The 26,659-nt window shown below is 48.9% G+C and overlaps 1 protein-coding gene across 1 annotated transcript in view; it reads right to left on the minus strand.

The window, feature by feature from the left end:
- The window catches only part of LOC146808710 (cell adhesion molecule CEACAM7-like), a 202,191-nt gene that overhangs the window by 158,512 nt on the left and 17,020 nt on the right, over positions 1–26,659 (minus strand). Inside the window, exon 2 of the mRNA XM_085614783.1 lies at positions 15,911–16,033. Within this exon, the coding sequence (XP_085470909.1) occupies positions 15,911–15,980 (70 nt within the window). The 5' untranslated portion in view covers positions 15,981–16,033. The remainder of the gene's footprint in view (positions 1–15,910; positions 16,034–26,659) is intronic.

A 26,659-nucleotide genomic window follows, 5' to 3' on the forward strand; every position in this document is an offset into this window, starting at 1 on the left:
AGGCCCTGCAGTCGTGGGAGAGTCTCTGCACTCATGGCAGTCGTGGGGCAGTCTCTGCATTTGTGGCGGAGGCCCTGCAGTTGTGGGGGAGTCTACACACTTGTGGCAGAGGCCCCGCAGTAGTGGGGTGAGTCTCTGCACTAGTGTCAGAGGCCCCACAGCCATGGGGGAGTCTCCGCATTCGTGGCAGAGGTCCCACAGTTGTGGGGGAGTCTCCGCAGTTGTGTTGGAGGCCCCACAGTTATGGGGGAGTCTCCGCACTTGTGGCAGAGGCCCCGCAGTAGTCAGGGGAGTCTGCACTCGTGGCAGAGGCCCCGCAGTAGTGGAGGGGAGTCTCTGCACCAGTGGCCGAGGCCCTGCAGTCATAGAGGAGTCTCTGCACTTGTGGCTGGGGCTTTGCAGTCGTGTGGGAAACCCTGCACTCAAAGCCGAAGCCCCGAATTTGTGGTGGGACCTCTGTACTTCAGTTACCCATTGCAGAGATCGCACCATGACTGCGGGGCTCTGCCACGAGTGTGGAGGTCCTTTGTGAATCGCTCCTAAATTTCAATGAGTCATTCCATCTAGTCCCTCTGGTGGTTGTGCGACAAATACTAGCCCTACGGGTTTTACGATTTCAGGCTAGAGAACACACCAATACACTGAAGTGTATTGTTTGCTCATTTAAACTACCTCTCCTCCCCTCAGGTATAGCACAAGGCGATAACTTGTTGTCTTAGTGATGTGGTGCTGGCTGGGGTCAGGGAGTGGTCTAAGGCTACTGGAAGTCTTAAAACACATCCGTCTCCTCTCACTCTCCTTGGTGCAAATGGGGAGCCGGGGCGTTTCCCCCTGGCTGCCTGAAACACTCTGGGGGTCCCTTTGGTTGGACTTGGCTTCCTTCACTTGCGCATTGTGCTCTCTAGCAGAAAGAGCCATCAATCAATCAATCAATCAATCAATCAAACAGTTCTTATAAAGCACAACTAATCATCCGAGAGAGTATCCAGGTGCTGAGAACCCTACTGCTTAGGGATTGTTTGGTTGAAACAGCCAGGTATTGAGTCCTGTCCTGAATTCCAGCAGAGAGGAAGAGGCCCAGAGGTGAAGAGGGAGGTTGTTCCAGGACTGCGCAGCGAGCGTCCTCCATTGTTGCTTCGGCCGATGCGAGGGTGTAACTGAGGGAGAGGAAGGTGGAGCGCAGGTGTCTGGAGGGCTGGTGGGAGTTCAGGCGGTGTTTGATGTATGCTGGTCCTTCGTTGTGTATGGCTTTGTAGGTGAGGATCAGCATTTTGAAATGACATCTCCACTGAATGGGGAGCCAGTGGAGTTTCTTGAGGTGCGGAGTGATGTGGGTCCATTTGGGGATGTTGAGGATAAGTCTGGCTGCTGAGTTCTGAATGATCTGCAGTCTTTTAATGGGGTGCGAGGTGATTCCTACTTAAAGTGCATTGCAGTACTCCAGCTGGCTGGTGACTAGGGCTTGAGTAACGGTATGTCTGGTGTTGACATGGAGACATTTTAAGATCTTGCAATGCAGGCAAAGAGTGAGGAAGCAGGCAGAGGAGACAGCTTTGATCTGGTTTTTTATGATAAGGTTACTGTCCAGGATGATGCCAAGGTTGTGGGCATGGTCTGTTGGAGTGGATGAGGGTCCAAGATGGAAAGGCCACAATGCTTCGTTTCAGGAGGAGGTGTTGTTCCAGAAGTTCGGCATTTCCGTTTTGTCCGTGTTGAGTTTTAGGCAGCTGTCTTTCATCTAGTCGGCGACACTCATAATTTATTTATTTATTTATAAAGTTTTATATAGCGCAAACTAGATCCCGAGGGATATCAGAGCGCTTTACAATTTGAGGGAAAGGAAGGTAACAGATCACAACAAGAATCAAATGGGGAATCTAATAGGCATTGAATCATATAGTGCACACATAACAGATCCTTTATAAACCTGGGGTAATGAAGAATGGGCTAGTCGATGATACATAATGACATAAGATGAGCAAATACAATAGTAATAAACAGGATTAATAACCAATACTGTAGTATTTCCGATGCGATTAGAGCTGATAGTTGTCCATCATGTTAAGGTAAGAACTTATTCATGAGGAATCTTTTTGCTTCCAGTTTGAAAGCAACCTTGGAAGAGATTCTACAAATTTCTGGTGGAAGTGAGTTCCAAATTTTTGGTGCAGAGCCAGAGAAGGCTCGTTGGCATGTTCTCTTTTTGCAGAAGATCTGAGGTTTCAAGAGGAGGGAGTTAGCACCCCTAGACGGTCTCCCCCCTCTGGATAGTTCTAGCTTTTGCGCAAGGTAGTTTTGAAGTGGAGGGCTTTGTGCGAAAGGCAGGCAATCTTCAATTGAATTCTAGCTTCATAGGGCAGCCAGTTTAGAGATTTTAAGACCGGGGAGATGTGTGCATTTCGCTTGGTGCCCGTGATCAATCTGGCCGCCGTGTTCAGTGAGGCCTTTAAGGGGGCCAAAGTGTATTTGGGGAGACACATAGCGTGGCACTGCCATAGTCAACCCTCGACAAAACAAGTGCTTGGACCACTTGCTTGAAATCTGCCTTAGGTAGGAAAGGTTTGAGATTCCTGAATGTTCTCAGAAGGTGGTTAGCTCCCTTGCACACGTTGCTAATGTGGGTTTTCATATTCAAATGCTTGTCCAGGGTGATTCCTAGAGATTTAGCCGAGTCAATAATGCGGAGCAGTTGAAGGCGGTGAGTTGGTTCATCCAGAGGTCTATTTTAGGAGTATGTTTCGGGGGAGAAATGAGGAGGAATTCTGTTTCGGAGATGTTTGGCAGGAGGTGGTGTTGAGTGACGTGATGTCATGCAGGGAGGAGATTTTCAGATAGAGTTGGGTGTCGTCTGCATACATGTGGAAGCAAATGTCCAAAGATGTTAGAACATTAGCTTATGGTTCCAGGAACAAATTGAAGAGAATGGGAGATAAGGAGGACCCTTGGGGAACCCCCATGGTGACTGGGGATGGTTGGGAGAGTAAGTGGTTCGCTTTAACTCTTTGGGACCTGTGCTGCAGGAAGGACGAGAACCAATGCAGCACCTGACCAGAGAGGCCCATCCCATGCTCAAGAATGACTAGGAGGTTATCATGATTGACAGTGTCAAAGGCGGAGGAAAGGTCGAGTAGGAGAAGGAGGCAGGATTCATTTCGATCAAGCTTCATTAAAATGTCATCCATCACGTGAGTGAGAGCCGATTCTGTGCTGTGCCCACTACGAAAACCAGACTGGTGTTGGTCCAGAAGATGGAAATTTTCGATGTGCGCACATAGTTGAGACTGGATGTATTTTTCAAGGAGCTTGGCTAGTGTGGGGAGACTGGAGATAGGTCGGAAGTTGTTAAGCTCTGTACTGTCAGTTGTAGTTTCTTTTTATATAGACGTTACCTGAGCCTCTTTTAGGCCTTCAGGGATCGTGCCTTGTGACAGCGATGCATTGACGATCTTTGTCCAGAAGGGGGAGATTTCGTCCTTAATTGCTTTGAAGATGGTGGGTGGTAACGGGTCACTGAAGTGATTAGATGGGTTTATACTCCGAAGAACCTTTTTGATCTCATTTTCATTGAGGGGAAGGAAGGTGTCCCAGGAAGCGTTGTTCTTGATCCCCAGCTACATGGTGCTGCTTTGTATAGTAAGGCCGTGGGGGGGCAGATACTTTGGGTAGTAATAGAGCCCTCCTGGTTTCCAGATCTATGTTAATAAGTCTAGTTTTCTCAGTAAAAAAGGCAGCCAGATCATCACATGAGGGAGGTCTGACTTCCGAAGCTGATCGGTTAGGGGCTTCCACCGATTGTTGTTTAATCAGTTCAAACAATTTCTTGTGTCGATTAGCCGCTCGGTTTAGTTGGGATCTGAAATATTCCACTTTTTCTGTCTTGATTTGTTTGTTATACGAACTTCTTGCTGTTCTAAGGATTTTTAGATGGTCCGCAGATGGAGTAGATCTCCAGGAACGTTTGATGGCCCTTAGATTGCGACGTTCCGAATTTAGGCTGCTATTGAGGACAAGGTTTAGATCTTTTTGTAGGTGCATTTTTTTGTTGGAGTGAAGCCAAAGAATCCATGATGCTGGAAATAGAAGAGTTGTAGAAGTCTGCGAGTGCATGGACTTCATGTATTTCCAATGTGTGAGAGAGGGCACGATTACAGCGGGTTGCTAGGTCAACTGTATTTATGTCACTGAAGTCCCTTTTCCAAATCTTTGGTTTGGTTGTTTGTGCCTTACTCTGGTAGACCTCCAAGTTAATATGGAAGGAAATGATGTGATGTCCCACCAATCACATGGTATGATGGAGTCCAATGTGATGTTATGACCTTTGGAGATGATGAGGTCTAGAGTTTCCCCTTTATTGTGGGTAGGCTGGTCACAGTGTTGAGTCAAATCGTGATCATTCAAGAAGGAATTGAGGCATGAAACTGCTTGGTCATTAGTGTTTGACCAGTGAAGGTTAAAGTCCCCAAGGTAGATGTGGGACTGGAATGAATCACATTGCCAGAGATGATTTCCATTAATTGTTCAATGAAGGGGAGATTGTCGCCTGGGGGGTGATAGAATGTGTGTAGTTTGCAAACCAGATGATTGTTACCAGAGATGTTGAGACAAAGGTATTCGCAAGTTCCTGGTGAAGAGGACTCAGAGAGGGAGACGGCAAGCGAGCTCCGATGTATACAAGCTAGGCCACCTCCCAGCTTCTTAACTCTGTCCAGGCCAATTATATCATGTGTGGGGGGCACTAGGAGGTCTAGAATTTGAGTGGACAAGGGGTTGAGCCAGGTTTCTGTGAGGATAATGATATCTATTGCATTATGTAGTATCAGGTCGAAGATCTCGGAGGTGTGTTTGTTGGCAGACCTACAAATGAGTAGTGTGTATTTGAGTGGAGCCGGGGTAAGGGTGGGAGAAATCTGAATGATGTTCACTCTCCTGAGGTTATCGTTGTTTATGACTCTGAGGTTGTGTTAGGGTTCTCTGTTAGGGTTAGATTGAATGGTTTGAATTATTCCCTTTGGACTCATATTGATATGCGTGCTAGACGAATAAGACTTGAGAAGGCTATCAATTTCCTTGGGCATAAGACTGGACGAGCTTTTTGGGCGAAAGGCTGCGTTAGGTAGGGGAACGGAATTGGAGATGGTAGGGGAAGAGGGATGGTCACGGGGAGCTGTGTCAATTGTGCTGGTGGGGGCTCTGGGCCTGTTCGGACTAGAGAGGAGGGGGCTTAAAAATGGGAGATAATCAAGTGAGAGGGCTTTCAAACCGTGGAGTTCAAGGGAGAGAAGGTGTATCTGGAGGGAGATATCGTCCAAGCGTGTGCACCTGCAGAAGTTTGCCATCGTAATGGAGGAGTCTTCTGATAGCAAAAGGATGGGCTGGGTGGTGTAAAGTATGATGTTTAGGGCATGGGTTCTGATGATATTGGCTAAGGGGGTCATGTGGGTGTTGCACAGTGTGGGGCTGCGGGATGAGCCATTAGGGATGGAGCAGATGATGTTGTTGGGTTACGGGGTGAAAGGTGGTAAGAGGATAGACTGGCTTTTTCCGGTGAGGAAGGAGGCAATCCATTTGTGGGCGTCTCCTTGGATTATAATGTGATGGAGCCTATTCATAAGGGTGTGGTGGGATACGGAGTCAAACACTGCCAAGATTGAGGAAGATCAGGGGCCCTATTTCTTCCCAGTCGAGGATTCTTATGTCGTCGGTGGCCGCAATCAGGGAGGTCTCGGTGATACAGTTGGTGCAGAGTCCGGATTGGAAAGGGTCCGGAAGATTGTTGCTCTCCAGGTGGTCGAGATTTGGTCGCTTTATGGCCTTCTCAAGGACTTTGGCAGGAAAGCAGAGCAGAGTTGGGGCAGTGGTTCTTGAGTTTTCAGGTGTTGGCAGATGGTTCCTTGAGAAGAGGTTTGTCCTCAGTGTGTTTCCATTTTTCGGGGAAGGTGGCTGTGGTGATGGAAATGCTAAAAATGGTGGTGAGCTCATTGCTGATTGTATTGCTCCTTTTGGTCTTTTCCAAGAGTCTGTAGTATTGGATGGGGGATGTCTTGAAGGTGGCTCGTCTGTGGGCTCCTTGCTGGTGCACCATTTCCTTTCTACTTGCTTGCAGTTGAGTTTTGTTGCCTTTTTCAGTTTTTTTGCAGGGGAGAGGAAGGACCCAGCTCACTTCCTGGTATTTCTTCTGGCGCAAGTCTCTGAGGGTGAAAGAATCATGGGGACTTTGTGGCTGTTGGTGCTGCTGAGTGCAGCAGCTGGAAGTGATGTCAGAGCAGTGGCACCTGTAGTGTCCTGAGGACAAGTAACAGTGCAGTTCCCTCCCAGATGGCTGTACCCATGCAGAACACACAGCACCAGAAGTGGCATAACTAAAGCTTAGAGGGCCCCATGCAAGATATCCTGAGGGTGCCCTCACACAATAATACTACTCACCGTTGTGTGGCAGCACCTTAACACTGCCACAGACTCTACAACATCAGGGTTTAGGTAAAGTACAGGCATAATATATACATACAGTTAGCACCCCAGGAAAAACAGATATGCATTCGACATAAACATGTTCTGCAGTCAGAGAGACTGCGTGGCACACTGAGAAAAAATGTATGCGGCCCTATTAAAGTGAACTTTAGGGGACACTACTGATCTTTATCCAAACCATTGGCATTTGGGGCACAGCTTATAATGGCTATAACTGTAAGAGTAGGGAGACTTGTTGAGTGCTGCTAGACTAGATGCACTCTCAGACAGTAATGGACCACCGCAGTACACAATGCTGTGTTGCTAACTGCCACCCTGGAACCTGGCGGCCTCTTTATTCCCTTAACAGTTCTCACCTGGGATCATCTATCAACATCCAGGTAGGGTTGACCGTGGAACTCTCTCCCCACTGGTACACTCCCTTCACTGTGAGAGCGTACCACAACATTACATTCAAACTCAACCATGCAAACTTCAAACATAACCAAAGAAATATGTTCCTTGAACCACTAGCGGTCTAGACCCTTGCAAGCCACACCATGAAGGTTTAGTGGAGCATAGAGGTTGCAGGATTCTGTCTCAACAGATAACAGGATTGGGTGCCCTGAGAAGCACTTGGGGTGAAGTTGCAACTTCCTTGGACAGTCTGTGTTTCAGGGCTGGTACAAGAATGTCTTTCTGAGTTCTTCATTGTCTCCTTATCTGAGATAACCAGCCTTGACGGTGATCTCTGACATTGGCTGTCCATTTCCACGTCATCTTTGCCGCCACCTTACTCTTCTCGGTCGGAATTTGCCCCCACCGGAATGGCACCATGATATTTTTTGAAGAACGATATACTCCTTGTTACTTTTTTGTCACCTCTCCTGGCTGCCACCATAGTGCCTTAGCACACCCTCATTTGCCATTGTGGTTCTGACTCGAATGGCATCCGTTACTAAATTCTTGGGTGCCAGTCACACAACATCCCCCATGTGCAGATCTCCATGCCAGACTCACCTCCGTACACTGCTTCGGGCATTCCTCTGCTTACGGCATTGAAACACTTCAAGGACCCAACCAGGACAACAGGATATGACGTCCTGAGCTACTAGCACCATGCTCACCTGAGGGGGCACTAGTATACCGTTGTTGCATGCGGACTCTGTCGGTACCCTCATAGGAAGGAGTAGCTGGCCCATTCCAGTGGCTTTCAATTACTCTGGGTGATGTGAATTATCTTATTTCTTGTTCTCATTCGATCTCACAATTGACCTCAGGCCATTGCTGTGTTATCCACTGGTGCAATATGTTCCAAGATTTCAGCTACTCAGCTGGTTCCTGCCGGTTGAGCGGAGGTTCAGCATCAGTCGTAACACCCGCAAAATGCCATGGGTGGCCATGATTTTCTCTAGTTTGGCTATAAATTCACTGGGTGCTTCAGTAGACATGATTTCACCCTTGGGATACTTAGTGTAATCGTCTATGACAGTCATCATGTGCTGGCCATCCGGAAGGCTACCTAAAAATCAGTGCTCACGCAGACCCAAGACTGACGTGGCTCCTTTCAGTGATAGTAAGAGCCAGGGAATCAGGTGACCCGGTACCTTGGCAAGGACTACTGGTCTTCGCCGTGGTCGCTACAAGTTCATCCAATTGCTGGATCCACAGCTTGCCTCACAGGCAGCTTTTGGTCTTCACTTTGCCTTGATGGCCGGAATCGGCCAGTTGTATCACATATATGCAGCTACCAGATGCTCTGTCAGTGCCTGTTACCATTGGACCAGTGGCCCCCATATATACTCCTGAAGAGAGACAAACTGACAGTCAACAGTACACAAGTGATAGGGAAGAGACAATATCTGGAGGGAGCCTTACCCAAATGGGAACAGGTCTTGGCTTATAGTACTCCATTGCCTCCTACTGCAGATCCATCAAGAATGGACAGTGGGTCAGAAAGGAGACCAACAGGATTCTTAGCGAATTCTAGGTCAGACCTCCGAATGTGGGTTCACCCAGTGAGAGAGTCAATGTTGCCAAGAGAAGACATGACGAGGGCAGAACCGCCTAGGGTACTGTGTGGGCCACAGGTTGTGTGTGCAGGTAATCACCGGCGGAGTAGGAGCCGGGATAGAGAAGAGCGTACAGCCAATCAATCAATCAATCAAGAAATTTGTATAGCGCGCTACTCACCCGGAGGGTCTCAAGGCGCTGGGGAGGGAGGGGGTCCGCTACTGCTTGAACAGCCAGGTCTTGAGTTGCTTCCTGAAGGAGAGGTGGTCTTGGGTGAGTCGGAGGTGGATGGGGAGGGAATTCCGGGTCTTGGCTGCCAGGTAGGAGAAGGTTCTTCCTCCCATGGTGGCTCTTCGGATGCGTGGAATGGCGGTGAGGGCGTGGTTGGTTGATCGTAGTTGGCGGGTGGGAGTGTAGAAGGTCAGGCAGTTGTTGAGGTACCTGGGGCCTAGGTCATGGAGGGCTTTGTGTGCGTGGGTGAGGAGGCGGAACGTGATTCTTTTTCTGACGGGGAGCCAGTGCAGGTCTCTCAGGTGTCCGGAGATGTGGCAGTGGCGGGGGGTGTCCAGGATGAGTCGTGCGGAGGCGTTCTGGATGCGTTGGAGTCTTTTCTGCAGTTTGGCTGTGGTTCCGGTGTAGAGGGTGTTTCCATAGTCTAGTCGGCTGGTGAAAAGTGCCTGGGTGACCGTCTTCCTGGTTTCGGTGGGGATTCATCTGAAGATCTTTCGGAGCATGCGTAGGATGTTGAAGCATGAAGACGAGACAGCGTTGACTTGTCTGGTCATCGACAGGGAGGAGTCCAGGATGAAGCCCAGGTTGCGCGCGTGGTCCGTTGGTTTGGGTGCGCTGCCTAGGGCCGGGGGCCACCAGTAGTCGTCCCAGGCTGATGGTGTTGATCCAAGGATGAGGACTTCCGTCTTGTCTGAGTTCAGTTTCAGGCGGCTGTTCTTCATCCACTCGGCTACTTCTTTCATCCCTTTGTGAAGGTTAGTTCTGGCAGTGGCGGGGTCGTTGGTGAGGGAGAGGATCAGCTGGGTGTCGTCGGCGTAGGAGATGATGTTGAGGCTGTGTTGGCGTGCGATGGCTGCGAGGGGGCTCGTGTACACGTTGAAGAGGGTGGGGCTGAGTGATGAACCTTGTGGTACGCTGCAGATGACTTCGGTGGCCTCCGATCTGAAAGGGGGGAGGCGGACTCTCTGGGTTCTTCCGGCGAGGAACGAGATGATCCAGCAGCAGCGAAGAGGGAAGAAGGAGCAATACCAAGGAGAACACAGAGTTGAGACAGAGAAGATGTAGGAAGGGAAAAAAATCAGACTGTGTTGCAGAGTGTAATAAAAGCGCCAATGTTGGATGTGGTTCGATTGAAGGTGGAAATAAATAGATAAAGTAGTTGAAGGGGATTTGCCTTTGGAGAGAATTGAGACATATGACCCAAATAAATTATTATCTGTAGCCAAAGACATTACAAGAAAGGCAAAGCGGGCTTATGATGCCCTATGGCAGTTAGCACAAAAGTATGATGTTGATTTGACAAAGACCAAAATGATGCTGGGTTCTTGTAGATTAAATTACACAGACAAGGAGCTGGAGGAAAAGCGAACTGTTGGATTGAGAGCCCAGATTAGAGAACTGGTGATAGGAATGCGAGCTTGGAAAGAACTAGACAGATGGGAAGAGAGATGGGTCAAAAAGAAATGTGCCAAGACCGGGATAGGTACCTCTCCACCTCGGGGGGGATGGGAGCCACAGGTAATTTTCCCTTGAGAGAAGTGTAGAATGGAGGGTACGTACATGTGCCGTGGAGCAGGGGTGATTTGGCTGCTTTTACAAATGATTTTCCTCGGCTGAGGGAGAAACCTGCTGAGTGGTACAAGCAAATAGACCGGTTTGTTAAGATCTCAATGGTGTTATGGATTGATTTGAACACTTTGTTTGATATAGTGGTCCCGGCAGATCTGCGGGCAGCATGCAAAATTGCCATTGAGAGCCTCCTAGAGATTCAGTAACGCATGGTCCTTCGCCTGACGTGATGAGGAAATATGAGCAAGTAATTACCTGGTTGCAGCCTAAGGTAGCTCCGCAGATTGTTGATTGGCTTAAAATTGATCGTACAACTCAAGAGCCTAAGGAATCAGTGCATGATTATTACGAACGATTGTTACTAGCTTGTAAACAGCATAGTGGACTAGATACTATTGATCACAAGGATATGGGACAGTTTGTCTCAAAGTTTGTATTGGGTTTGAAAGCTGATATTAGTTTGATGATACGACACCACCTGATATGTTGGCTGAATAAGTCAGTGGATGAAATACTGTGGTATGCCAAGTATTGTAGTGACCAAGTGGAATTGGCACAAAAGAAATTGCAAGACTAGGTGATGTTCGCTCAGTTGAGCAATGCAGACTACATGCAGGGGGTTGGAGGAGGTACGGGTCGAGGCAGAGGAAGTGGTAGAGGTATGGGTCAGCAGACGGTAACCTCATCAGGTCAGGGACGAGGAAGAGGTATGGAAATGAGGACAAGTGAATGGGTTGTACAACAAAAGAAAGTTACGGCATGTCACTATTGTCACAAGACAGGACATTGTAAGTGCGAGTGTCGCTTGAATCCCGCAAATCAATTCCAACAGGAAGGAGAGGGACACCTGTCTGAGATTATTCAGACTGTCACTAGACCTAGGTCTATGTGCAGCGGTTGTGAGCCGCAAGTACAGGTGCCACAGCCTCCCAAAATACCTATGCATAATCAGACATACCATCAGATGCCGTATTTTTAAATACGAGACAGATTCGATCAGTCTCAGAGTTCTCTAGAGTGCCAGAGGGGGGTGCAAGAAGAATGCCCTCTCGATACAGTACTGGAGGTAGATCAGAGTGGACCGTTCGTGGATGCAGGTGTAAATGGATATCCTGTCACCTTTTTATTAGATACTAGAGCGCGCACTCCACAGTAAGAACAGATGTGGTCCCCAATTTCTCTCTTTCTGGACAATCGATTCAAGTAGTGGGGGTCAGTAATCAGAAAATGACCAACCCATTAACAAATGCATTACCTGTAAGAATAGGGCAGTTCAAGGATAAGCATCAGTTTGTGATCTGCAATACAAGTCCCGTCTGTCTTTTGGGTTGTGATCTTTTGTGCAAATTAAATTGTAACATCTCATGCACTCCGAGACGTGTGGAGCTGCAGACCTATGATGACGATGACGATTTCAAAATGGCAAACATGAGCATGTGTGTAGAAATGTTTGTGGTTCTTACAAAAGCAGAACTGCCGCATGATTTGAGACACAGTATAATTAACAAGGGGACCCGAGAAGGTAGCTTTGGACCTCGGGTGATTACTTATTTTAAAGAACAAAGGTCCTTAGCTTAAGGTAGGTAAAAAACATTTCGACATAGACTTCAATGAGAACTATGGGTAGTCTTCCAATGTCCAGCCGGACAAAGGAACATTTATTTAGAACAGATGTAGCAGAAGTTAAACAGAGTGAAAGAAAGGAGAAAGGATGAAACATAGACACAATCCTGTACCGAGCTTTACAAGAGGGAAAATAGGGAAATGAGAAGAAATGGCAGGCAAAAACTTTGGAGCAAATGGTGGCTTAAAGTACAATACAATCTTAAATAAGCTCTAACCCACAGTTACCACAATACAATTTACACAATGGATACATTGCGGTACTGTTTGAAAAGTCGACGTTTCGATCCCTAGCTCCTAATGCAAGGGGATCATCCTCAGGACTAAACATAAACAGTTGCCTGATTTGAGTTTGTCGCCTGTAAGATACAACCAGGAAAAAAGGGGGAGAGAAAACAAAATAAGATCTACCATTTACAATTGGAGATAGCATGTCAGTGTCATTGCAAGTTGTGAGGACCATATATGTCGTCTGTGACCAAGTGAAGAATTTCTTAAGCAAAATAAGGGAGAACCCGATCGAAGTAACTCATGCAATTGGTTGCGAAAGCATCAGGGACAACCGTGGTGAGAGCTTTAAGAACTAAGGAAGCAGTTATATAAGCAGTTTTTACGAGAACTGTTAAACGGTGTCTAAGTGAAAATTTGTGAAGAACGAACGACGCAGTGAGAATTAAGACACAATCAAAATATCGCATATCATGTGCGTGTTCATGCGCTGTTGGATTTAAACGACATGCCAAGGAGGATTCGATGTTAAGCCAAGTTGAGTTATAATAAGCACAAGGGGCGAGGTGTGTCAAATTTTCGGTGAACGGGTAAGGGTGACAACGCAACTGTAGAATTTGTAAATAACGTGTTGGAGTGATTAAAAAGTGGTCGGCGCAGTGAAGGATAGCTGGCGTACTCACTGGGAGTTAAAGGATGGTCTTATGAAATAACTCGTGGTGTGACCAGCACAGGGAAAAGGCACGTAGTGTGTTGTAAGATCACCTGGGGATGAAGGAAATTGGTGAGCGGCTATGTTAATAAGCCGGAGGAACATGGTATGACAAAGTGCGGAGGTGGATGGGAATTACCTTGGACACGGGAAAGTAGAGTGTGGTCTAGATGGGTAAGGTCACGTTCAAAGAGCCCAGCCGGGCACCGCGTCGGTGGAAGCGACGTAGGAATCAAGGCAGCAAGCAATGGCTGCTAATATATGAGGAGCTGTGGAAGCGGGAGAGGGCATTAGGTTAGGGGTGTCAGGGGCACGAGCAATTCCTGATATGTCGGATTCAGTTTCAAGGGCTTACCTCAACGGAGTCTCGTGGCTACAGCGTACGGTCTTCCTTTGTTTACAGCATGGTAGCGGTAACACATTGTGGGTCGGAACATGCTGTTTATGTAAGCGCCTCATCGTCCACTTGTGTAACAATAGACGAATTACTTATATTCGTAGAATCGGCTCTGTATTGATTTATCTATACCTATATATGTTGGTTTTGCGATGTGTATCCATCTTATTATTTTTGGCTTTATAATAAATTGACAACTCTACAGAAGGAGTCTGTGGTCCTTTCAGGTATGCTAATTGAAGTATTGTTATGAAGTGTTTCTTCCCCGCCACCACTTTTAGTTGGTAAATAAATGATCATCGGTGCTAAATTCTAGGAAGCAGACAGGGGTGTAATTTAGCGTAATCAAATGCGTAACATGAGATTCTATGGGCATATGGTTTGATTGCCCATTAAAATTATGCAGAAGACCTATATAGAGTAAATGAGTCTCAGGAATTTCACAGTCGAGGAAGATGGAATCAATCAGCGGTCTGCGGCCATCCATATATCAATGCAACCTGTTGGCAAGCCATGTACAAGAAAGCCCCTTGACAAGGAGTGGTGTCCCGAAGTCAGGATCCACGTCTGGGGCTGAGCTGCGATTTCAGCAGCATCTCTCTGAAATTGCACAGTGCCGGAGTGGGCACTTCCGCACCGCAGGGGCACCGGGGCATTGTCACGCCCCTGGTGTGCACTGCATTATAACTTCTCAGTTTCTCGTCCACAGCATCTCCACCAGTCAGCCTTGGATTGCTTGTTATCACTGTCCTTAGAGTAAAGTGCTAAAACATGTTACGTTATCCCCTGCCAGCGGCTCCATAGTACGAAGGGTCCCGGGCGCCAACACAAGCATCCTTCAGTGACATAAGTGGGGTCCTGTCACTTTTGATTTCACTGAGAAGCAGGGTTCTGTTCTGTTAGTGTTTTTCTTCATGATGGCAATGTTCATTCACCATTTCACTCACCAACTCACAGGGGCTGTTCACAAAATGCATTTTGTAGTAAGTTTAGTAGGGCTGCAATAGTACACCTATTGTGCTGCAAAAAGCTATTCACAAACCTACAAGTGTATATCTCCACCTCCCCTCTCTTTTCCATAGGGGGTACTCATACATGTAAGTTTACTACTTAGTTGTAAATGTGGGAGGGGCAAGGGGAGTAGCTGAAACAGGGGCATAAGGAGGGGCTTCGGGAGCGGCGTATGCCCACTCACAGAAGAGGAATAGCATAGTCATTCACAAACTGCACTTATTAAGTAACTACAGCGATTAAGGGATCCAAAACAGTAGTAAATTACTCCACCTCACAGCTGAAGTAAGTCTAGCACTACACATGGCCAACCACTGCAGCTGCAACGTCCTCCAATAGAAAATAATGGAGTAATGGACTTAAATTAAAATCCCATAGAAAATAATGTTAAATTAAAATACATTATTTAAAATTGTTACAAATATAAATAAATATCATTTAATGTTAAGAATAATTTCTAAAAAAAGTACACATTTTTAGTTAAATAATTAAATGCTTATTTTATGTTTAAAAAGTAATGTAACAATTAGTTTAAATGAATACTATACGTCATATTTAAGAATTAATAATGCATATTGATTTTTTTTTACTTTAGGTGGGAATTTATTTTTTACTTTAAGTGCTAGAAAAATAATTCCATACCAATATTGTTTTAGATCTTTAAAATTAATATTTAAAATTAACTCATTATTTATCATAAAAATGTTTAATATTTTTACGAGTCTAATATTTTTAAAAATGTTATTGTACTTTACAATGAGGAGGCACTGCAGTAGGGTGAAGATCTTGTATATTTTGGGTCAGCGTTACCCGAGGATGCGACTCTGGAAATGTGCCATCTGCAGGTAGACATTTTAGACGTTCTTCGCTGCCCTGTAGTTCATTACTTGCTGCCCAGAGTTGAAAGAGGGAGTTACCAGCGCAGAGGTCAGGCGCTATTTCCGCACTACTTCTGGGCATTCTGACTATTAGTATCGATGTTGGGGAATATCCTGGTTGACCCGGAAGTACTGTTTTACCCAGGGTCTGGCCACTGTTTCCTCATATTTGTTGCCTGTTGTGATCTGGTGATGAGTGTGAACTGGATCCAGATAGGGTGGCGGCTGTGGCTGTTGGGTGGGGAGGGTTTCAGGAGCAAGGCAGGGTGCAGGGCTGCAAGGGAGAGCTTTACATGCCCCCTGCTGCTACAGAAGAAGTCAGATGGGATTGCACTGTGCCTTGGTACTCTGTCTGTATGTACTGGTATTTACATAGGGCTAGGTATCAACAGTGCATTGTACATTACGAGGGGTTGGAAGAAGTGTGCATCAAGTGAGATTACACATATACATTTTACACACATTACATTTCACATTTTTAGGCACAGGAAGAATCAGTGATTGCCTAAACACACAATGATGACCCGTGGACCAGATTCAAACCAGGGTACCCAGTTTCCAAACGTGGTGGCATCTCCTAACCTGCCTGTGGCCTGGAGCTCCAGTGGTTTTACCAGCCACATTTCCATAGCTAGTTAAACTGAGCCTGTCATCCCTGTTTTTCAGGTGTTGGAACACCAGGCCCCTAAGAGTGAAAAAGGGATGGTATCCAAGTCGTGGCCAACTCCTAGTAGGCCCCTCAGATGGTACACATTCCCTGACATCAACATGGGCTTAGGTGTGTAGCACCGGCTTTCTCACCTGTGATGGTGAGCCATGGGAGGCTGCCATTTCTTCCACATCGCTGACTGGGGAGGAGGGTCCTCATCATCTTCTTCTTTCAGTGATGCTCTTATTTCACTGGAGGACAATGTGGTCCAGAACCTGTGGAGATGCAAGGAAGTCAGGTGTTGCTGCATTCTTTCATCTGGTGCAAGAATCTATTCGCAAAGGTGATCTGAGGCAGGAGTCACCGCCAGCTTTTAGATAAAGAACGACTGTTTTTTTTTTACAGAGTTTTATATAGCGCGAACTTGACCCGAATCGGCTATCAGAGTGCTTTGCATAGCACGAGTTGCATTACATGAGGACACATTCATTTCTGTTAGGCACAGGGAGATTAAGTGATTTGCCCAGAATCACAGGATGTTCAGCGTCATTGCCGAGACGCGAAGCCAGTTCCCCAGATTCGAGGTAGACCACCCTAGACGTTAGGCCTACTCCTCTCCCCAAACTGTGCATTACCATGCTTTGCAGGGAACTTTAACCACATATGCAAGATATGATTACATTAAAAAACCAATGTCAAACTAGAGTCTTTAACACATCAGGGTTTAGAGGGGGGCAGGACGGGTAAGAATTAGGGAAAAAACAATGGAGAGGGAGGAGAACACATTTTGAGGTCGTGTAGAACAAGCAGGCCATGGTGGGCAAGAGAGGGTAGGAATGAGCAGTGAAGTGTAGATGGTGAGGAATGAGCAGGGAGAGGTAAAGGGTGAGGAATGAGCAGGGATCAATCAATTAATCAGGGAATTGTGAAGCGCGCTACTCACCCCTGAGGGTCTCAAGTCGCTGGGGGGGGGTGCAGCTCCGGGTCAGCCGAAGATCTTGAGGCTCTTCCTAAAGGTGTGAAGAGTGGGGCAGCATCTGATGTTCATCGGGAGCTCGTTCCAGGTCTTTGCTGCGATGTAGCAAAATGCTCTTCCTCCCGCTCTGGCTCTGTGGATGCGGGGGGTTTCTGAGAATGAGGTGGAGCAGAGGTTTCTCTTGGGGACTTGGAAGGAAGTCTTTTATTTGAGGTATTTGGGCCCGGTGTTGTGGAGGGATTTGTAGGCATGGGTGACTAGCTTGAAGGCTCTTCTCTACGGGGACCCAGTGGAGGTCTTGCAGGTGTCGGGTGATGTGGTTATGTTGTGGGATGCCGAGGACCAGTTTTGCCGCGGTGTTCTGGATGGTCTGGAGTTTGCGTAGCATGGATTTGTTGTTTCCGGCGTAAAGGGCATTTCTATAGTCCAGTCTGCTTGTTATGAGCGCGTGGCTGACAGTCTTTCTGGATTCGGGGGGGACCCATTTGAAGTTATTGCGAAGGATGCAGAGGGTAGAGAAGCAGGTGGAGGCGACAACGTTGATATGTTGGGTCATTGTGAGGGGGGAGTCGAGTATGATGCCGAGGTTCTGGGTGTGTCCGTGGGGATAGGTGGGTTGCAGAGGGCAGTGGGCCACCAGGTGTTGTCCCGTGCTGAGGGGGAGGGCCCGTGGACAAGGACTTCTGTCCTCTCTGAGTGGAGGCTTCAAACAGCTGCTGCTCATCCAGGATGCAACGTCTTTCATTCTTTCCTGGAAGCAGAGTACGGTGGTGGCGGGTTCCTTTGTGAGGGAGAGGATGAGCTGGGTGTCATCGGCGTAGGATATGATGCTGTGTCCATGCTGTCTTACGATGGCGGTGCGGGGAGCCATGTACATGTTGAAGAGCATGGGACTGAGCGATGATCCTTGGGGTACTAAGCAGGGATGGGCAGAGAGAGGGAATTAGCAGGGATGGGTAGAGGGTGAGAAGGGACAGGTAGAGTGTGAGGAATGAGTAGAGACGGATAGAGGGTGAGGAAAGAGCAGGGATGGGTAGAGGAATGAGAAGGGACAGGTAGAGGGTAAGGAATGAGCAGGGATGGTTCGAGAGTGAGAAATGAGCAGGGAGAGGTAGAAGGTGAGAAATCAGCAGGGACGGGTAGAAGCTGAGGAATGAGTTGGGATGAGAAGAGGGTGAGAAATGATCAGGGACGGGTAGAAAGTCAGGAATGAGCAGGGATAGGTAGAGGAATGAGCAGGGATGGGTAGATGGTGAGGAATAAGAAGAGAGTTGGAAGAGGGTGAGGAATTAGCAGGAATGAGTAGAAGGTGAGGAATGAGCAAGGTCGGGTAGAGACTGAGGAATGAGTAGAGATGGGTAGAAGTGAGGAAAGTAGCAGGGATGGGTAGAGGTTGAGGAATGAGAAGGGATGGGTAGAGGGTGAGGAATGAGCAGGGATGGGTAGAGGGTGAGGAATGAGCAGGAACGGGTAGAGGGTGAGGAATGAACAGGGATGAGTAGAGGGTGAGGAAAGTAGCTGGGATGGGTAGAGGGTACAGAATGAGCAGGGACGGGTAGAGGGTGAGAAATGAGCAGGGACAGGTAGAGGTTGAGGTATGAGAAGGGACCGGAAGAGGATGAGGAATGAGCAAGGACGGGTAGAGGATGAGGAATGAGCAGGGACAGGCAGAGGGTGGGGAATGAGCAGTGACAGGTAGACAGTGAGGAATGAGCAGGGGTGGGTAGAGGGTGAGGAATGTGCAGTGACGGGTAGAGGGCGAGGAATGAGAAGTGATGGGTAGAAGATAAGGAATGAGAAGGGTTGGGTACAGGGTGAAGAATGAGAAGGGACAGGTAGAGGGTGAGGAATGAGCAGGGATGGGTAGAGGTTGAGGAATGAGAAGGGATGGGTAGAAGATGAGGAATGAGCAGGGATGGGTGAAGTAATTAGGGATGGGTAGAGAGAGAGGAATGAGAAGTGGCGGGTAGAGGATGAGGAATGTGAAGGGGCGGGTGGAGGGTGAGGAATGAGCAGGGACAGGTAGAGGGCGAGGAATGAGAAGGGTTGGGTACAGGGTGAAGAATGAGGAGGGACAGGTAGAGGGTGAGGAATGAGCAGGGATGGGTAGAAGATAAGGAATGAGCAGGGATGGGTAGATGGTGAGGAATGAGCAGTGACAGGTAGAGGGTGAGGAATGAGCAGGGACGGGTAGAGGACAAGAAATGAGCATAGACGGGTAGAGGGTGAGGAGTGAGCAGGGGCGAGTAGAGGGTGAGGAATGAGCAGTGACGGGTAGAGGGTTAAGAATGAGCAGGGTCAGGTAGAGGACGGGGAATGAGCATAGACGGGTAGAGGTTGAGGAATGAGTAGGGGCGAGTAGAGGCTGAGGAATGAGAAGGGACAGATAGAGTAATTAGGGATGGTTAGAGGGTGACAAATGAGAAGGGGTGGGTAGAGGATGAGGAATGATAAGGGGCGGGTAGGGGATGAGAAATGAGCAGGGACAGGTAAAAGAATGAGCAGGTATGGGTAGAGGGTGAGGAATAAGAAGGGATGGGTAGAAGGTAAGGAATGAGCAGAGATAGGCAGAGGTTGAGGAATGAGCAGGGACAGGTAGATGGCAAGGAATGAGAAGAGACGGGTACAGGGTGAAGAATGAGAAAGGACAGGTAGAGGGTGAGGAACGAGAAGGGATGGGTAGAAGGTAAGGAATGAGCAGGGGCGGGTAGAGAGTGAGGAATGAGAAGGGATGGGTAGAAGGTAAAGAATGAGCAGGGACGGGTAGAGGATGAGGCATGAGCATAGAGGATGAGGAATGAGAAGGGATGGGTAGAGGGTGAGTAATGGGAAGGGCCGGGCAGAAGGTAAGGAATGAGTAAAGCATGAGGAATGAGCAGTGCAGGGACAAGTAGAGGACGAGAAATGTGAAGGGATGGGTACAGGATGAAGAATGAGAAGAAACAGGCAGAGGGTGAGGAATGAGTTGTGACTGGTACAGGCTGAGGAATGAGCAGGGACAGGTAGAGGGTGAGGAATGAGAAGGGATGGGTACAGTGTGAAGAATGAGGAGAGACAGTCAGAGGGTGAGGAATGAGTAGTAACTGGTAGAGGGTGAGGAATGAGCAGGGAGAGGTAGAGGGTGAGGAATGAGAAGGGAAGGGTAGAAGCTGAGGAATGAGTAGAGATGGGTAGAGGGTGAGGAATGAGCAGGGACCGGTAGAGAGCGAGGAATGAGAAGAGACAGGTACAGGGTGAAGAATGAGAAGGGAAGGGTAGAAGCTGAGGAATGAGTAGAGATGGGTAGAGGGTGAGGAATGAGCAGGGACCGGTAGAGAGCGAGGAATGAGAAGAGATGGTACAGGGTGAAGAATGAGAAGGGACAGGCAGAGAGTGAGGAATGAGCAGTGAATGGTAGAGGGTGAGGAATGAGAAGGGATGGATAGAAGGTAAGGAATGAGCAGGGACAGGTGGAGGACAAGGAATGAGCAAGGACGGGTAGAGAGTGATGCATGAGCAGGGACAGACAGAGGGTGGGGAATGAGCAGTGACGGGTAGAGGCTGAGGAATAAGAAGGGATGGGTAGAGGGTGAGGAATGAGAAGGGGCGGGTAGAAGGTAAGGAATGAGCAGAGATGAGTAAAGGATGAGGAAATGAGCAGGGACGGGTAGAGGGCGAGGAATGAGAAGGGATGGGTACAGGGTGAAGAATTAGAGAAACAGGCAGAGGGTGAGGAATGAGTTGTGACATGTAGAGGGTGAGGAATGAGCAGGGACGGGTAGAGGCTGAGAAATGAGAAGGGACGGGTAGAGTATTTAGGGAAAGGTAGAGGGTTACGAATGAGAAGGGGCGGTAGGGGATGAGAAATGAGCAGGGACTGGTAGAAGAATGAGCAGGGATGGGTAAAGGATGAGGAATGAGCAGGGACAGGTAGAGGGCGGGGAATGAGAAGAGACGGTACAGAGTGAAGAATGAGAAGGGACAGGCAGAGGGTGAGGAATGAGCAGTGACTTATTGAGGGTGAGGAATGAGCAGGGACAGGTAGAGGGCGAGGAACGAGAAGGGACGGGTCCAGGGTGAAGAATGAGAAGGGACAGGTAGAGGGTGAGGAACGAGAAGGGATGGGTAGAAGGTAAAGAATGAGCAGGGACGGGTTGAGGATGAGGCTTGAGCAGGGACAGGTAGAGGATGAGGAATGAGAAGGGATGGGTACAGGTTGAAGAATGAGAAGAAACTGGCAGAGGGTGAGGAATGAGTTGTGACTGGTAGAGGGTGAGGAATGAGCAGGGACTGGTAGAGAGTCAGGAATGAGCAGAGATGGGTAGAGGAATGAGCAGGGACGGGTAGATGGTGAGAAATAAGAAGAGAGTTGGAGAGGGTAAGGAATGAGCAGGGATGTGTAGAGGGTGAGGAATTAGAAGGGACAGCCAGAGGGTGAGGAATGAGCAAGGACGGGCGGACTGTGAAGAAGGAGAAGGGATGGGTAGAAGGTAAGGAATGAACAGGGACGGTTAGAGGGTGAGGATGAGAAGGGATGGGTAGAAGGTAGAAGGTAAGGAATGAGCAGAGATGGGTAAAGGATGAGGAATGAGCAGGGACAGGTAGAGGGTGAGGAATGGGAAGGGACGGGTACAGGGTGAAGAATGAGAAGGGCCAGGCAAGGGGGGGAGTGTAGGACTTTGCCTATTTGGCTAAAGTTCCCTAAACTTTTTGCTTTCCCCCTAGACTGTTTTCCTGACATAGAGTTGCCAATTTTGATGCTTTTGGTACTTTGCCACTGCTGGTCAGTGTCAAAGTACAAGTGCTCCCTGTGTAAAGTGTAACTGGTTGGCCATGATTGGTATATTTGCCTTACTAGTAAATCCCTAGTTATGTGCACTGTGTGTGCCTGGGCTAGTAATGCAAAGGTGCGCGGAGAAGGGAACTCAGGCCTGCAGTGTAGGGCATGCGCACAATTTTCTAAGTTAGCATGTTGTGCTGACAAGTGCAACCGCTTGTGAGGCCTTACTTTCCCTTTTGCGTACACAGTGGGAACCCCTGTGCTAGGTCCCGGGTAACCCCGGGGCAGGGTGCAGTGTAAGTAAAAGGCAGGACATATACTGAGGTGTGTGCTATGTCCTGACAGTGAAAAACACTCCATTTAGTTTTTCACTGGTGAAAGGCCATCCTGCCCATAGGACAGAACGGGGGAGGCTGGGTATTGTGTTTGTTAGCCTAGTTTCCCATAAGTTTAAAATGGAGAGGTGAAGTTTAGTGTGTATGAACTCACAGTGTCATAACACATCTTTCTATGAAAGTGGTTTTGTCACTGTGTATTCAGAAACCACTCTTTTAGAAAGTGGCTGAGTTTTGTGCTTTAAGCATTTCTGTGTGTCTCTGCTGAATGTGGATTGACTGTCTGGATCTGAGAGTTAAGAGGAGCAGGGGGAGGTCTTGACCCAGGGAGTGGTTGAGATGGCACCAGCCTGACCTACATCTGGAGACTAGGCGGAGGAGAAGCCCCCGGAGGTGAAGAGGCCTGGGGCGCTGCTATAAAACAATTGACTCGTCTCCTGCTGAGTGAATAAGGATCCAGAGCCCAGTATCAAAGGGAGAAAGGTGACACTGGGAGGGAGACACCCAGAACTGATTTAGGCAGAGGTCAAGGACCCCTGAGCACAACAAACTTCAAAGCCAATTAGGAGTATAACTATGAGAGCGGAGACCCCTGAATGTTGGAATAGAAATGGATTGAGACTGAAAAGGCTTGGACCCATTTTGTGGTCAAGAGGAACCTCTACTTCAGAAGGAACAACTGAAGAGACTGCTGGGAAGGACTGACCCTTGCTTCCTGATCTGGGGCTGGTCTGCAGTTTGCTGTTTTAACCAAGGAAGATGCTGTTGGGACTGTGCTTTGTGCGCTGTGTCCCCCTGCTTGAAGAAGACTATGCTTTGTGCTGTGTCTTGTTACCCCAAGGGCCCGAGGTGAGCTGGCTCCCTGTTTGGAAACACAGGAACATAAACGTTTCCGGAGAAGTTTCAAGCGATGCGGTGGGCGCGTGTTGTGGCAGCTTGAGACCCTCGAAAGGTGTGCCCTGTGATCTTGGACACACGGAGGAGAAGTGAGACTCGGATGCGCTGGGAGCGCGTCGTGGTGCACAGCAGGCATTGGGGAACAGCATCTGGTAAACATGTGCATCGAAGGTGTAGTGAGTCTCGGACACGTTGGGTGCGTGTCGCGGTGCATCGCAGGCGTTGGTGAAGACCGCCTGGTCAGTGTGTGCAGCAGAGGTGAAGGGAGTCTCGGACATGCAGGGTGCGTGTCGTGGTGCACAGGAGACGTTGGAGAGGAGTGCCAGAGGAAACCCAGAGGGTGTTATGGTGAACTTGCACCCAACGTAATCTCAGAGGCGTGGGGTACGTGAGCCCTGCAGCCACCTGAGACCTTCCTAACAGTCGCGGCCCAAACCGGCAGCCCCAGAGGAGCTGAGCTGCCAGGCCGAGCCACTGAGGCCCATTGAGAAAGTTCTGCACGGAAGACCCAGTTCACTGAAGGAGGGGAGGAGAATGGGGTTGCGCCCCCAGGTAAAGTAGATCACTACCTGAGAGGGGAGCAGGCTCGGAGGGACACTCTCGGCCTCTCAGTCCTTCTGGTGACGTGAGCCTTTGATTCGGCTCAGATTGGGGCCCGTACTGACCAAAGGAGTGGCAGTACTGGGGCCAGAGTGAGAAGCTGTACTTAATGTCATCGTTGATACGCGTGGGGCGGCAACTGTTATCGAAGAGGCTGACTGTCATAACACACATTGCCAATATTGCTGCTAATGAACTGCTGCACTGTCTTATGATGCCTGACATTATTTCTGCATAAAAAAGTACACGATTGTAGCGCTACGCATTGCATTATTTCTCCATAGCAAAGTACAGGAGTATAGTGGCCCACATTGCATTATTTCTTTATTGCAAAGTACTTGATAGTAGATACGCATTGCATTATTCCTTAATTGCAAAGTACATGATTGTAGCAGTGCGGATTGCAATATTTCTTCATTGCAAAGTACGTGATTGTAGCAATACGCATTGCATTATTTCTCGCATTGCAAGGTACAGGGGTGTGTCGTTAAGCATTGTATTATTTCTCCTTTGCCCAGCACAGGATTGTATCATTATGCAGCGCACTTTTGTTTGTCCATTGCAACGTTTGTGATTCTAGCATTGCGACCAGCATAGCTTTTTGAAAGCGGTGGTTAAGGTTTTTATACCTACCAGCCAGCCGGAACGAATATTACCCTTTAATATATGTTGGCTTTTGTATCATGTGGTCTGATCATATAACTTTTTATATAAAATGTATACTTGTTTTATCAAACTCGTGTGGAGTCCATTTGTGGTGTCACCAGTGGGTTGCTGTGAGTGTGGTTGCACATACTGTACACTTGTGCCTTGGAGATAGGCCTGGCTGCTCGTGCCAAGCTACTAAGGGGGTGAGCAGGGCTATCTCAAACGGTGTCCTTACTTGGCCTAACGTTGAGTGAGGAGTCCCAGGTCTCACATTTGGTGACAGTGGTGCGGGACTGGGACTTCGGCTTCCAACATTTGGCGGCAGAGCGGTGGGATACAATCCTAACGTAATTGAAACGCGTGTGTGCAAAACCACTCACAGTAATTGGTGTACATCATAAATTGATCGCAGAGCATGACACAACAACATATTGTTTTGAATTGTTGGTTCTATTGTTGAGTAACCTTTAAACCACACATCATGTCTCAGGAGGGGAGCCAGATAGCCAGTGAGACTGCGGCTGCAGAATTAGAGTTTGACATTGAGACATTGTTTACCTACCAGTTGAGGAAATTCTGCAGAGCTTTGGGATGTCCCATGAAGGGCAGCGCCAAGAAGCAGGAGCTGCAAGTGGCCTTGAGTGCCTGGTGGGAAGCCAAAGAGGCTCAGGAGACGGGTGATGTTGAGGTGGATGAGGATGACCCAGGGAATGGATTTGGTCCACAAGATTTGCCAGTGGAGGGACCAGCCGCAGAGGCTGGTAGTAGCCATTCAGGGAGGCGTATTTCACCAAAGGAGTGAGAGGGAAACCAAAGGGTCAGACTGCATGACGTCAGCTTCAGCCACACCACCGAGCTCCACTGGACCGACCACCGCTGCATCCACTTCATCTTCAAATAACCCATCACACATCACCACCCTCTACGGACCCCCCACTGCAGCTGGACCAAGGTCACCGAAGACCAGCTAATCGCCACCCTCGCCTGAAACCCACCAACTAACAGTGGGGACACCGACACCAACACCCACAGCCTCAGGCAATGGATCAACGACTGTGCCAACACCCTCTACCCGATCAAGAAACCCTCCAACAGACGCAGTGACAGAAAAGCCATCTGGTTCTTCACCGACCTCCAGGCATCCAAGCAGACCTGCCGTACACTCGAGAGGAAATGGCACCACGAACAGACACCAAATAACAACAACGCAGCCCACAAGAACGCCATCCGCAGGTACCATCAACTCATCAGAATCGCCAAAAGGACCTCCTTCAAGGAACGCATCGACAACAAAGCACACAACAGCAAAGAGCGCTTCAACATCATGAAGGGAGTCTCCAACCCCAGCTCCAACTCCAACGGCATCCCGCTGTCGCAAGACCTCTGCAACTCCCTAGCCACCTTCTTCCACCGTAAAATCACAGACATCCACGACAGCTTCAACACTCAGAGCCCCCGACATCCACCGACACCTCAGAACCACCGCCCCCCAGCCACACCGACCTCCTGCTCTCCTGGACCCACGCCAATGACAATGACACCATAAAAATAATGAGCACAATCCACTCCGGATCCCCGTCCGACCCCTGCCCACACCACATCTTCAACAAAGCCAGCACCATCATCGCACCCCACCTCCGCAAGATTATTAACACCTCCTTCGAGACCGCCACCTTCCCGGAAAGCTGGAAGCACGCCGAGATCAACGCCTTACTCAAGAAACCCAAGGCGGACCCCAATGACCTCAAGAACTTCAGGCCCATCTCCCTGCTCCCATTTCCGGCGAAAGTCACCGAGAAGATGGTCAACATACAACTGACAAGTTTCCTCGAAGAGAACAATGCTCTGGACGGATCCCAATCGGGATTCAGCAGCAACCACAGCACCGAAACCGCCCTCATCGCCGCCACTGACGACATCAGGACCCTGCTAGATAACGGCGAAACCGTGGTCCTCATCCTCCTGGACCTGTCTGCCGCCTTCAACACCGTCTGCTACCACACCCTACACACACGCCTCCACAACGCAGGGATCCATGCCAAAAAGCCCTGGACTAAACCACCTCCTTCCTCACCGGCAGAACACAGAGTGTCCGTCTCACCCCCTTCCGCTCGGAAGCCATCAAGATCATCTCCGGCGTACCCCAAGGATACTCACTCAGCCCAACACTTTTCAACGTCTACATGGCACCGCTCGCCTACATCATCCGAGCACACCACCTCAACATCATCTCGTACGCCGACGATACCCAGCTGATCCTCTACGCCGACGATACCCAGCTGATCCTCTCCATCACCAATGAACCCACCACCGCCAAAACCAACCTCCACGACGGAATGAAGGCCGTCACCGAATAGATGAAGAACAACCGCCTGAAGCTGAACTTGGACAAGAAGGAGGTCCTCATCCTCGGATCCACCCCCTCCGCCTGGGACGACTCCTGGTGGCCGGCCAAACTAGGAGCCGCACCGACACCCACCGACCACGCACGCAACCTGGTAATCATCCTAGACTCATCGCTATCAATGACCCAGCAAGTCAACGCCGTCTCATCCTTCTGCTTCAACACCCTCCGCATGCTCCGCAAGATCTACAAATGGATCCCCACAGAGATCAGAAGGACGGTCACCCAGGTCCTCGTCAGCAGCAAACTGGACTATGGCAATGCCCTCTACGCAGGAACCAC

This window comes from Triturus cristatus, chromosome 7 (genome assembly GCF_964204655.1).
Source record: "Triturus cristatus chromosome 7, aTriCri1.1, whole genome shotgun sequence".
Lineage (NCBI taxonomy): Eukaryota > Metazoa > Chordata > Amphibia > Caudata > Salamandridae > Triturus > Triturus cristatus.